Source organism: Etheostoma spectabile, chromosome 19 (genome assembly GCF_008692095.1).
Source record: "Etheostoma spectabile isolate EspeVRDwgs_2016 chromosome 19, UIUC_Espe_1.0, whole genome shotgun sequence".
Classification (NCBI taxonomy): domain Eukaryota; kingdom Metazoa; phylum Chordata; class Actinopteri; order Perciformes; family Percidae; genus Etheostoma; species Etheostoma spectabile.
The window spans coordinates 15,128,469-15,140,173 of record NC_045751.1 but is presented as its reverse complement, the minus strand read 5'-3'; the positions used below and the strand labels follow the sequence as shown (position 1 = coordinate 15,140,173).

Genomic DNA, 11,705 nt, shown 5'->3' with positions numbered 1-11,705 from the left:
TGTGTGTGTGTGTGTGTGTGTGTGTGTGTATAGAGGCGTGTAAAGAGTCTGTATCACCCAGAGTCAGAGTACACCCCAACTGATTCTCAATCTCATGACAGAGTAAATGCCGCGGGTCAAGATACTCTGTTTGCATGTGCCTGCGTGGGCGTGTTCGAAAGCAGGAGAGAAGAAGAAAGGTGAATCAGAGGGAGAAAGAACAAAAAGCTGTGTGCGCGCACCAGAGTTTATGTGTGCCTACTTTCCCTTAGTGTGTTGTGTGGTATTGCTTGAGGTCCGTCAGGGTTAAGATGGTGAAATTGCAGCAAGGACAGAGGGCGGTAGGGCTGATGGGAATGAATGAAATCAGCGCAGCATGTACAACCCCACAGCAAACACCAAGCCAGCAGCACAAAAGCGGAGGGAGCTTCAGATATGGTCATTTCACTGCAGTTTAATCTGATTGAGCTTACATTGTACAGCCCAATATCGCACACAATGTCTCAATGGGCTTTAGAGGCCATGACATCAAATTCCACTTCAACACAAAAGGACAGAAAAATACTTAAGAAAAAATCCTAAGCTTCTAGACAGCCATCATTATCAGCAAGGTCAATACCAATGTTTGTAAGATAAACTCGAAAATTGGTGCAATTTTATGGGACCACTGGGAAAGAAAAAGTGGGGACATACAGTAGATTAGACTGAGAGAAGATGGGGCAAACCATTTTTTTCTTAACAACATCTAACACCAATATTTAGCAATACATAAATATACTTTTATAGTTTTAATAAAGCAAAGACCTTCCAGCTCTCTGGTGGCTCTATGGCCTGCAAACTGGTGCTGCTCCCACTCACATGACATACTCTAGTTGCTGCAACATATATCTAACGCACCCTTTAGTAGAGGGCGGTCTATTCAAGCTGTTAGTGCCCTGCCTACTTTTTTGAGCCACACTTACCAACTCTGCTGCAAACATTTGCTGCTGCTAATATAGCATTCCATAAAGAAACATGTTTATCTTTGATAATCTGGCTTTGAGGAAGCTTCTAAAAAAAACAACTGTTTGTTTGTGCCACACTACCCATGCCGTTACTAATATTCCTTGACTCTTTTGGTTGGGTGTTGTTACTTCTACTCTGGGCAAGAGATGCCATTTAATTCAAGCCAAATGTGGGATTTTCCTGTCTTCGATGTCAACTCACTGTCATTCTTCCCCAAGGTAAGTTCCAAAATTTCCTGCGTGTGCTAACATATATGTGACCTGGTGTTTTGGCTCTGTTCAGGTGTGTGTTTTGTGTGCATTGGTGATATCAGTATAGTTGATGTAATAACTTTGCTGATTACAACTTTCTGCTACACCGCTACCATCTACGTCTGTGTAGCGTTTTTGTTAGTGTTCATTGTGAATTACTGTCTTGTGGTGATTTTGTTATTTTGCATGTGCGAGTTTCTTGCTGTTGATTAATACAGTGGGAAACTAATCTTCACAAAACAAGCTTAACTCAAGATCCGTTAACTAGATTTTTCTGGAGTGTTCAACCTCATCTCATGCTCTCCATGGGCAGATGAAGTTTTCTTAGTTGTCAAGGAGATGGCACAGTTCTAATTTTGCACTAATACACATGACAGTGGTCGGTGTGGTTAATTCAAATGTGAGATAATTGTCACTCCCCAAACTCTGCTGTAATGTTGTTGATGTATGTAAACAGTTGGGAGCCGCGATGCCGAATATCTACTATGCACGCACTTCGTTTCATGTCAATAAAACAAAACAAAAATTGTAAACTAAGAAACTGTGCAGCAGCCGAACAAATCAACTCATTGAACCTGTGGAGGAGTTGTTAATTTCTCTACTTTCTGAATCGGTTGTACTTGTTGGAAGAATGATCCTGGAGCAAGTGATACATGCCTGATATAAGGAACATCATTCCACTGTAAATAAACTAGAACCAATCATTAAATGCACAGCTCCTACCCTACCCATAATGCATTACAGCTCCCTGTGATCTCTCACCTCATTTTCAACCTTTAGAAACAGATCTGTCGCATTGGAATAATTGAGCATAAATTACTCTTTCCGTCGTCTTCCCCTCTTCACTTGCGTCTTCATCCTTTTACATCCTCGTGCCAGACTTTTTTTGTGTGACCTAAAATTATCTTAAAAATATCACTGAAATGTCAGCCATAATTACGTGTCATGCCATTTTCTCTCTCTCTCTCTCTCTCTCTTCTTGTGGAGGTATTTGCATTGCTTATTCATACAAGTGTAATTTTAGCTTTGTATGGATTTTCAGTATTCCACTGTTGACCAAGATAAGATACTTTCACGTGTTTGCACTCCAGCGAAGATGACTTAGACATCTTTCCCGTTTGTGAAGTGGTTTTATTTTTGTTATTGATTTCTAACTGTGATAATTTCACCGACCAATAAGTTAACATGAATTGACATATATTATTTACTGAAGTGCGGAAGTTATTGACATTTTCAGCACAAACCCAAACAACTATTATCAAAAAAACGCCTTTATTAAAAAAAAGAGATAAAAAAGGATTCCACATCATGAACTTAATCCACTGTCAACACTATAGGCACAGATGAAAAGACTTCAAAAACGGCTGTCATTTCACTTTCATTCTTCAAATGCGACCATGCAACGACAAGAAAAATTAGATTTCCCTCTTATTAGATTTTTACACAGCTATTACGTCTTCAACAGCTAACAGCCTGGGAACCATCCAGCTTTAATACCACATCAGAGCCATGTAATGAGATAAGGAGGGGAAAAACTGGTGGGAAAAAAATGGAAGCAGACACAGATTTTCTGGACACAGCAATTTGAACGTAGATAACACACAAACAGACTTCTAAAATCCATTACATGTCAAACTGTAACCTGGGTGGTGTGTCATACTTACAACAAAACATGGTCCCGCCGAGGTCTTTAGGCATTCTTCCAGGAGCTTCATCCTCAGTCGCTGCAGCTCTGGACTGTCCCACTCCTCTGGGTCCGTGCCCCAGTACAGGTCCACCACCTGAAAACACACAAACATGGGCCAAGAGTTACTGTATGTTCTAATAAGAGCAAAAAGACAAATTTACTGTATTCAGTGTTGCACACATTTTGCAGAATCTTTCTCCTACCTCTAACTAGAAAAGGCGTTCTTGCTTCCTTTTCTATTATTATTATTATTATTATAATAAACAGTCCAACCTCCTTCCTGAACTCGCAAAAGAGCAAATAAAGGAAATCTAAGTAAAGTTAGAATTTTCTTTAAAAAAACAAGGTTATACACTGTTTTACTAAGATACTTTGCTGTTGCGGGCGAGCACTTAAAGATAGCGCTCTTGCAAAACAGCCTGTTTTTACAGTAATATATATTGCAATAACAGCAACGTTTCATCACAACCAAATACAGGGTGGTTAGATTCCATGCACACACTGAAATGTAGCAAATTTAGTTGAGTCAAAAACAACAAACCGTTAAGCAGATACCTGCTGTATTTAAAAGAATTGAAGGAAAACCTGATGCCAAGTTTTTTTGATTTTTATTTTTTACAAATGCAACAAAGTATAATCAAACAAAAGCTCAAATGAGGATTAGCAGGCATACACTCTAAAATCTCATTTGAAGTAATGCCAACACTGACACACACTGAAAACCACTACACTACTCTGAGCATTGCCCTGCAGGTAGGAGTGACGCACATACGCATGCCACAGAGGGGGTCTCCCTCAACACATTCCGTCACAAGGTTTGGCAGTTGGGACAATAGCAACTGTTACACTTAAGAGGACGGTGAGGAACCACCCCACGCTGCTGCTGGCTTGGGCCTGTCAAAGCCCTCTTACCAGCAGCTACCTGTGTCTCTGATAGTTAGAGACTGACATATGGCTTACAATAGGATTCCTGATGGCCTTTGCTGCTTTGAGCCTATGGTTTCAGTCTCCAAAATAAATAATGCCCATGGTCGCATAATTCTTCTTCTTCTTCTTCCCTCTTTGATTGTATCGATTCTGCTAGTCCGTCTCCCTGATGGCAGTGTTTGGGGAGTAGAAAGTAGAGGGTAAAGCAGGGGGATGAGGTGAAGCCAAAGTGATTCAGGAGTGCTCTTCCTTCATGCTCTGCTGCTCACCAGACTAGCTAGCTCAAATGAGTTTAGCCTGGCCCAATGACTGACACATCCGCGGTGTGGCAGAGAACAGCAGTGACTGGCAGCCCTGTATAACCTGATGGCACTGAAATTGAGAGTGTGGGACTTTACTTTGACAGTCTGGGAGATATTTGCGTCTCCTATTACTGGTGGGAACAGCAGGAGGGCCGGAGCTAACCCTCAGCTCATCTGCTTGGCTGCTGCTGTTCACCTGTGAGCTGCTGTGTTACTGTGGAAGGCGTGCGCTTTTAGCTTCATATATCTTCCACAATCATGGGTTGCAACTAAACAAATATCCTTATGATCAATTATTCTAGTGGCTACCAAGCTTTTTACCTTGTAAATCTATGTTGTAAATTACGTAAATTATTTTGGCAGTATGAGAGATAAATGACAAACTTTACAACTGGCCGATTAGGTTTAGTTATACGCCTCTTTCCATTATTCTGCACCACCATAAGCTATTACATTGGGGGGGAAAACCCTCTCCCACTCATACACACATGTTAAGCATCCCTCATAAAACTTGTTGCTTAGCACATCAGTCACTGTGCATCAGTGTCACTAATCTACTTCCAACGCACGTGAGGGAGACTGCAATTGGCCCTGTGTTGACAAGGAGCGGAGGGAGGGGGAATGAAGTGAGATGAGCGCCCCCGATTACGATCAGCAGGTGAACGGGAGGATGCACAGTAATTAAAAGCGAAATAAAGACATTAGTCATATCTGCACACTGCGTGCATACAGTGTGGGGAGATGATTAAATTTGCTTCATCACTCGCTGTGCTCCACTGGAGTATAGACAGATGGATGAAGGAGAAAAGGGAAGAAACAGTCCAGGAATGTTTATCTAAAATAGGCAAGGACACATGAATGAAGTTAAGAGGGAAAGTATTTGGATGGGGAATTCATAGAAGGAGGCACAGTTACGTAGATGAGGACTCCTGTGGGCCGGGCTTTGGCTGGAAGTGTTTTACTTTTTCCTCGTGTCTTTTCAACCTCCTTTCTTTTTCTTTCATGCCAAGCTCTACTTTTATTTTTGCTGCTCCTCTCTCTGATTACTTTCCCTCTCCCCCAGTCTTTGTCTCTCTCTTCTACTAAACTACGGTAGTGGGGGAGCCATTTCTTACGTAAAAGCTGAAGCAGCTTCTGCTAAGCAGCTTTCTAATGCATAGAGGCATTGGCCCATGGCGGGTCAAGTGCAGGAGAAGCCTTTTTTATGTATTGAATGTTAAACTATTAGACTTTGGGATTATGCCCAAGATGCCCAGGAAGAAAGGGCATGAAATCAGGCGGGAAAACCCCCATAACAGAAAGACTCTTAGGCAAAAAACAGTAAAAATAGATATGGTGTCAAAATAAATATATTTTAAGCCCTCTACTGCAGGCAATTTTTTTTTTTAAATCATGAAACATGTAGTAAATCTCTAAGAATGTTTGATGAATACAGCTTTGTTAGTGCTCCATAAATCCTTGCAGTGATGTGAAACAAACACAAAACTGAGTTTGAAAAGCAAATAATAATAATAGGACAGATCACAGGAAGGGACTTTAAGCAGGTGTTTAGATTTTAATATTAGATCCCTGAATGCTAAGTTTTACTTCACTTATTTCAAAAGTCCGCCTGCTCTGATAAGAGGTCACATTTGACTTCTGGAATGTAATAGAGTTGATTCAGGTCGTCGATGATGAGAGCCGAGAGGAAATTTCCCATACATGCCTTTGAGAAAATCTGTCAAGCTCTGACCCACGGGGGTAATTACGACACAGTGTTTCAGACGTTGCTGCTCAACCATAGCAAGGTAAGGTTAAGAGCTGGTCAAAGACATGAGGTAATGACATCACGTGACTTGTGCTGGCTATAATAAGGCACCAGTAGAGCAGGAGGCAGGCCTTCAGTGAAACTGCTCAGGGAGATCCTTTTTTTTCCATGATGATGCTTGAGAGTAACTTTACGGCTGGCAGTAACCTTAATGAGAGCAAATTTTGTGTTTTTTAGAGGAACAAAGTGTTGAAATGAACATTGTTAATGTGAGTGGGGGTGTCCACGCCAGATGGAGGTACTTAAATGGGTGCCAGTCTCACTTTGCCAAACCTATCTCCACAACGCTAGAGATTGGTCTGACTACACCACTTATCTATTCTGGGATAGAGGAAACACTCTGGCTTGCTTGTATTTCTTTAAACCAATCACAACTCTCCTGAGCGGCGCAAAGCCCCAGATGCAGCATCTGTGCATCTGCGAAATAATTAGCAGAGGTAGCTGAAGGGAAGGGACTTCCAGTGCAATCCCAGGCTTTATTTCCAAAATGTACATCCGTTGAGCCAGACTAAATGGGAGCAGACCCAACTTGGAAGCTCCTCAAACCAACAAGTAAACCTGCAGGGAAAAACTAATCACAACACTGTTGACCAATGCGGGTGTGTTGCGGAGTAGTAATCAAAGCGCCTGGCGTGGCCAGCTGGTGCACACTGCAGTGTCAAGAATAATTCAGCTTCTTGTTGGCTGCAAATTGCAAACATTCCTAAAACATCTTTGAGAGTGCACACTCCGAGAACAGAGCTTAAACACAATGATGTTCAGAAAGTTCAAGAAAAGACTTAAAATTCAATAGTTCCCATTTTCTCTGCAGCTAATATTGCCTGTGGGACATTCAGTCTTTGTACTTTGATTGTGCTGGCAGGATACCTGCAGAGTTGATTAAAATGTTCTCTTAAAATTGATGGGAACCAGTGTATATTATGAGTAGAGTCACAGTGTACGCAGCTGCTTCCACATATTCTCATCTCTCAGCTGTCCTATAGCTGAAACTGATGTAAATCTCTACAGTTCACCAAAAACAGTTATGCCAAAATAAAATGTATGCGTCTTCAAATCACTGGCAAACTTGAATATATTGGTGCATACAGGCTATTCAATCAAATTGCCTGCAATATATTGCGTGTTTAGTGTAGTGTGTTACTACTGTAGATGGCACTTGAAATGCATGTCAACTATTGTACATTTTATAATTACACTGAAAAATAATTGACTTCACCTTGAATTATTTCTCTTTTCTAGATCCTTTCTATTCTTATCTGTCTCTATACATTAAGAAACAAGTTTTCTGTTTTGATTTTATAGTCTTGGATAAAAACACTTTGTCGTGATTTCAAGCAATGCCTATTTCATGTTTATTTCCAGGCCTACTTGTCCATTAAATGTGAGAAATCAACTCATATTTTCTAAGACATCCTGCTGACAACAGATAAACTGACATGGGTGAAAATGTAATCACGGTGGTTACAATAATAAAACTGAATAGTGTAAGTAAAACCTTATAAGCATTTCATATTTGATTTTTGATTATCTACAGTATGGCGATCGTCAGCATCCTTGCTGTGGAGGCAGTTGGCATGTTGATGTGTTTTTGTAGAGACTGAATCCAGAAACCAACAGGCTCAGAGCAGAACAGTGAATGGAGATGACGGCAGACTGCCAACAGGTAATAGAGACAGACCAAAAGAAGACTGAGAGACACAAAATTTAAAAAAAAAAAACAATGGCAGCCAGGTAAACAGATGGAAGAGGGATGAATACATAATACTTTGAACAGTTTCTCCTTCTGATGTTATTTCAGTCTGAAATCACAACACATATTTAAACTGAGAATACCTAGAGATTTCCTATCATAGGATAACTAAAGAGATAAAATATCTCCTTTTCAACACCTTTTTTATGATTCTGTAGCATTCTTCTTCAGACAGATAATTTGTGCTTTTAGTAAAAAGTAAGAGACTTCAATTAAAAAAAAGTGATGAAGATAAAAAGCATATTCACAGAAAAACACATTTACCTAACATGTTCACCAACTCTTATGGGAAGCACCACTACGAAATAAACTATTAGCTTTTACATTTTTAAGTGGATGACATATTCTAAGAGCACGGGGTCTTTTTTTTGACAAAGCCAAACTGACAAGTGTATTCCCTTCTTCAAAGGTGCAAGCATAATAGACTACATGAATAGGCTTTTATTTTAATCATTGTGAAGTGTTGTCTGACCCCTCATCTCGTCTCCCATCTTGCTGCTTGTGTTGTGAATTGTAAAAGACATCGGAGTGACAGCCGTTGAACAGAATCTCCCCGTTATGGCCAGGAAACTTTAATTGTAATTGCAGTGGCCGTGCGTGCGTGCGTGACGGCCAATGAGTTTGGCAACCATAGAAACGGTCCGGCGATATTATTAACAGAGCTGCTTCCAGTAACCCTGAGATTGTTTTGAACTTCTTGTATGTGGGAGGAAATGATTCTACTGAAACAAGATGATTTATGAGTTTAAGATATGCAAGATGGGTTATGATAACGAGAACTGGGATTTTATAGAGAAACTGACAGTCCAGCATGCACACCGCATTAAGAACTAGACTGAAGAGGGAATCTACCCGGGTTGTAGGTGGAAGTAAAGCCACCTACCACTAAACTACTTTTGAACTGCTTTTTGCAAGTAATATTTTCAGGAAATCTAGAAGAACCTGCTACATGTTGAAATTTGGTTATTGAAATGCAATTAAAACAAAGTGTATATGTAATCTTGACTAAATTGAACTAACAAAATTTTCAGCTGCACATCACCTGTATCAGATTGTCAACTAATAAACTTCCAATTTGTGAAAAAAAGCTGTCTAAAACCAATTTCTCTTCTCTTATGTGTCCTGGCTGCAAAAGAAGAGAATGTATTGATAACTTTATTAATCGCTAAAGGGGACACTAGATGGTCGTCAATGCACACATATCAAAGACAGGCATATTACATGTTGCACAGGATACAACAGATTGACTAATAGATTTTTTAATAATGCAAAATTGTAAAAAGTATACCCAAACCTGATAATAAATGTATAACTCATTATTCAAAGAAAGAGACCCGACCCAATCTGAATACACCTGATGAATAATTAGACCCCCTGTAAAATCTGGTCGACCTAAACCACCCAAAAAAGAGAGAGAACACTAACACTAGCAGCAGCACGACGAGCCACTAAATAACAAGCAGTCACGGTCGAAAAGAGCAGTAATTCATGTCATTTTACTCTGCAAAGCACAGTTGACACACTGCCTCGTGCAAAAACACACACTTTTCTCTTGAGATGATTCTAATGCAGCATGCGCCTCACTATCCTCTCCATTCAGGCGCTAAACTTAAGATAAGTGTCAATACAACAGAGTCCCTAACTGATTCAGTTAAATATAATGTTGACCACTTGGCTGGGTCCAATTTCAGATTAGTGTTCCGAGACTGAATAAAAGGGTCATGACTAACTGAGCTGAGACGCTTGAATCTTCTATATATTTGAGTGGCCAAACAATCATGCATGTAATCCACGGATTGATATCTTACTGATAAGATATAAATATGGTCAGAGACTGGATATTTGGTTTTATTTGCGCAAGGCAAATGTCACACACACCAACAGTTATCAACAGATGTGCTGAAACCAAGTGTGACCCTGATCCATTAGTGATTGTCTGTTATGTGTGTTTATAATAAAGAAGTGAGCATGAAAAAGAGAAAGACAGGAGAAGGAAAACACAGGGGTAGAAATGGCAAAAAAGAGATTATGGAGCCTGACCCCCTCGCCGCTGCTCTGCACTGACTGAAAAAAGACGGGGCTCTCGGCCCCTGGGTTGGATTTCTGTACCATCTTCATTCCACTATCCCTCTCCCCTCCCCCTGTGATCCTTCTTCATCCTCTTAAGGAAACGTTCTGGATAGAAACTATGTCAACTGGTGTTGGCATATGTGTGTCAGTGTGCGCCAGCGGATGTGTGCGAGAGATGGAGCACGTGTGTGAAAGGGGAGGCGGGATCGCACACAAATTACAAATCTAAAGGAAAAAATGAACACTATAAATACAGTTCACCTGGACCTACAACACACCGTACGTAGAGACTGTATATGATTTCACACTTAAATTGATTCATAATCAAAAAGTAGAAAACTAATTTTCGCCAAGGTGGCAGTTCTCACGTTGCGTAGGTGAGGATGAGGAGTGGGGGGGGTTTGGATGAGGAGGAGGAGGAAGAGGGAGAGTAAGTGAGTCATAGTATAAACTGCTAGGCCTTCGACATAATCATTTCAGCTCACGCTTCTTCACAGCGAGATGAATCACCAGACAGACACGTGGCCACAGAAACCAGAGCCAAAACACCTCTGCCTGGCTCTACTTGCATTATCTTGCACTTCCCTATCGCATACAGACTGTTGATAGATTCAACGTTTGTTCGATCTTTCTATCTGCTTCTTTTACCCTACGACTTAATATATAATTGATGCTTGTAAAAATAGTCATCCTAATTCATGCAACTGGCTGTATGTGCCAGACATATTTAACATGCTTGTCATTAAACAATGTGGTTCACTGTGGGGGCATCAAGTCTGTGGAGAATCTGCTTATGGTGCTTTGGAGCGATACACTGAATGGTAAATGATTCATCCCATTCAGTGGCTGGCTTGTCTCCCCACAAACAAATTTTAACGCAGATTTGTGAAACAACAGCAACAACAGAATAAAAAAAAAAAGAGCTAAACAACAAAACAACATTTGGCAATAATAATCGCTTTTGAATGTCAACCAACCAAATTTCTAGGAACGAGGGGTTTTATCTCCCCAGTCGTCATATTTCTCCAAATTAGCCACCGCTAGTGCATCCAACTGATGTAAAAACCCAGGTACTACAGTGGGCATTCATCTTGTGCACAGCAAGCAAGAGAATATTTAGTTTTCTTTATTTAACCTTTAGAAATAAACCAGCCAACTCATTCCAACTCCTCTAATCAGGCCACGATTATAGATCTACAGACCAATATATTAAAATATTGATTAGATTGCATTCGACCGCCATTAGGACTTAGTGCTATTGTATTTGCAAATCTCAATTTCCTGTACAGTATATTTTCTGTACAGCCATACTCTACGTGTGTACTGTGTTTTTACATGCGAGCCACATTACAGACAAATGTCAATTGCTTTGTGATGAGCAAAGTCTGATTCAAACTTTAAACAAAAAAAAAAAACCACACACACACAAAAAAATGCATATTCTCTGACATGCATTTTAATGGCGGCTTAAGTCTGCTGAAAACAAATAAGTGTGGTTTTGCCTTCTTCAAAGTTTAGTTTGTTCACTTACTCAAATCGTAGGTTAGGAATCTAAAAACAGGATTCTGTAAGAACCAGAGTCTATAATCAGAATCACTCAAATCTGAACCCATCCCCTGTAACGGACTGGACAAGCCCTGTGCACATATAGGAGGTCATCTAAATACTATAGTATTAAGCCTTGTTATAGCACTTTTTTTTAGATTGTATGTGCTCGGAGTTGTTTATAATCCAACACATTATTAACATGAAATAAGAATTAGCTGCCGACACCCTGCAGACCACAGCTTTACGAAACAATTCAGAGGTCACAAGTCTCTTAGTCGGAAACAAATCTCCTCAAATCCTTCCAGGAACAATCTATGGCAAAAATATCCCCCTGGCTCGCTGGCCCTGCTGGATGTGTTAAACAAATAAACCTCTGATA

The 11,705-nt window shown here is 40.3% G+C and overlaps 1 protein-coding gene across 3 annotated transcripts in view; it reads right to left on the bottom strand.

Moving 5' to 3' along the window:
- The window catches only part of nwd2 (NACHT and WD repeat domain containing 2), a 48,538-nt gene that overhangs the window by 24,551 nt on the left and 12,282 nt on the right, over positions 1 to 11,705 (bottom strand). For all 3 annotated transcript variants that reach the window (XM_032544764.1, XM_032544763.1, XM_032544765.1), the window contains exon 4: positions 2,900 to 3,016. In XM_032544764.1, coding sequence (XP_032400655.1) covers positions 2,900 to 3,016 — 117 coding nt within the window. The remainder of the gene's footprint in view (positions 1 to 2,899; positions 3,017 to 11,705) is intronic.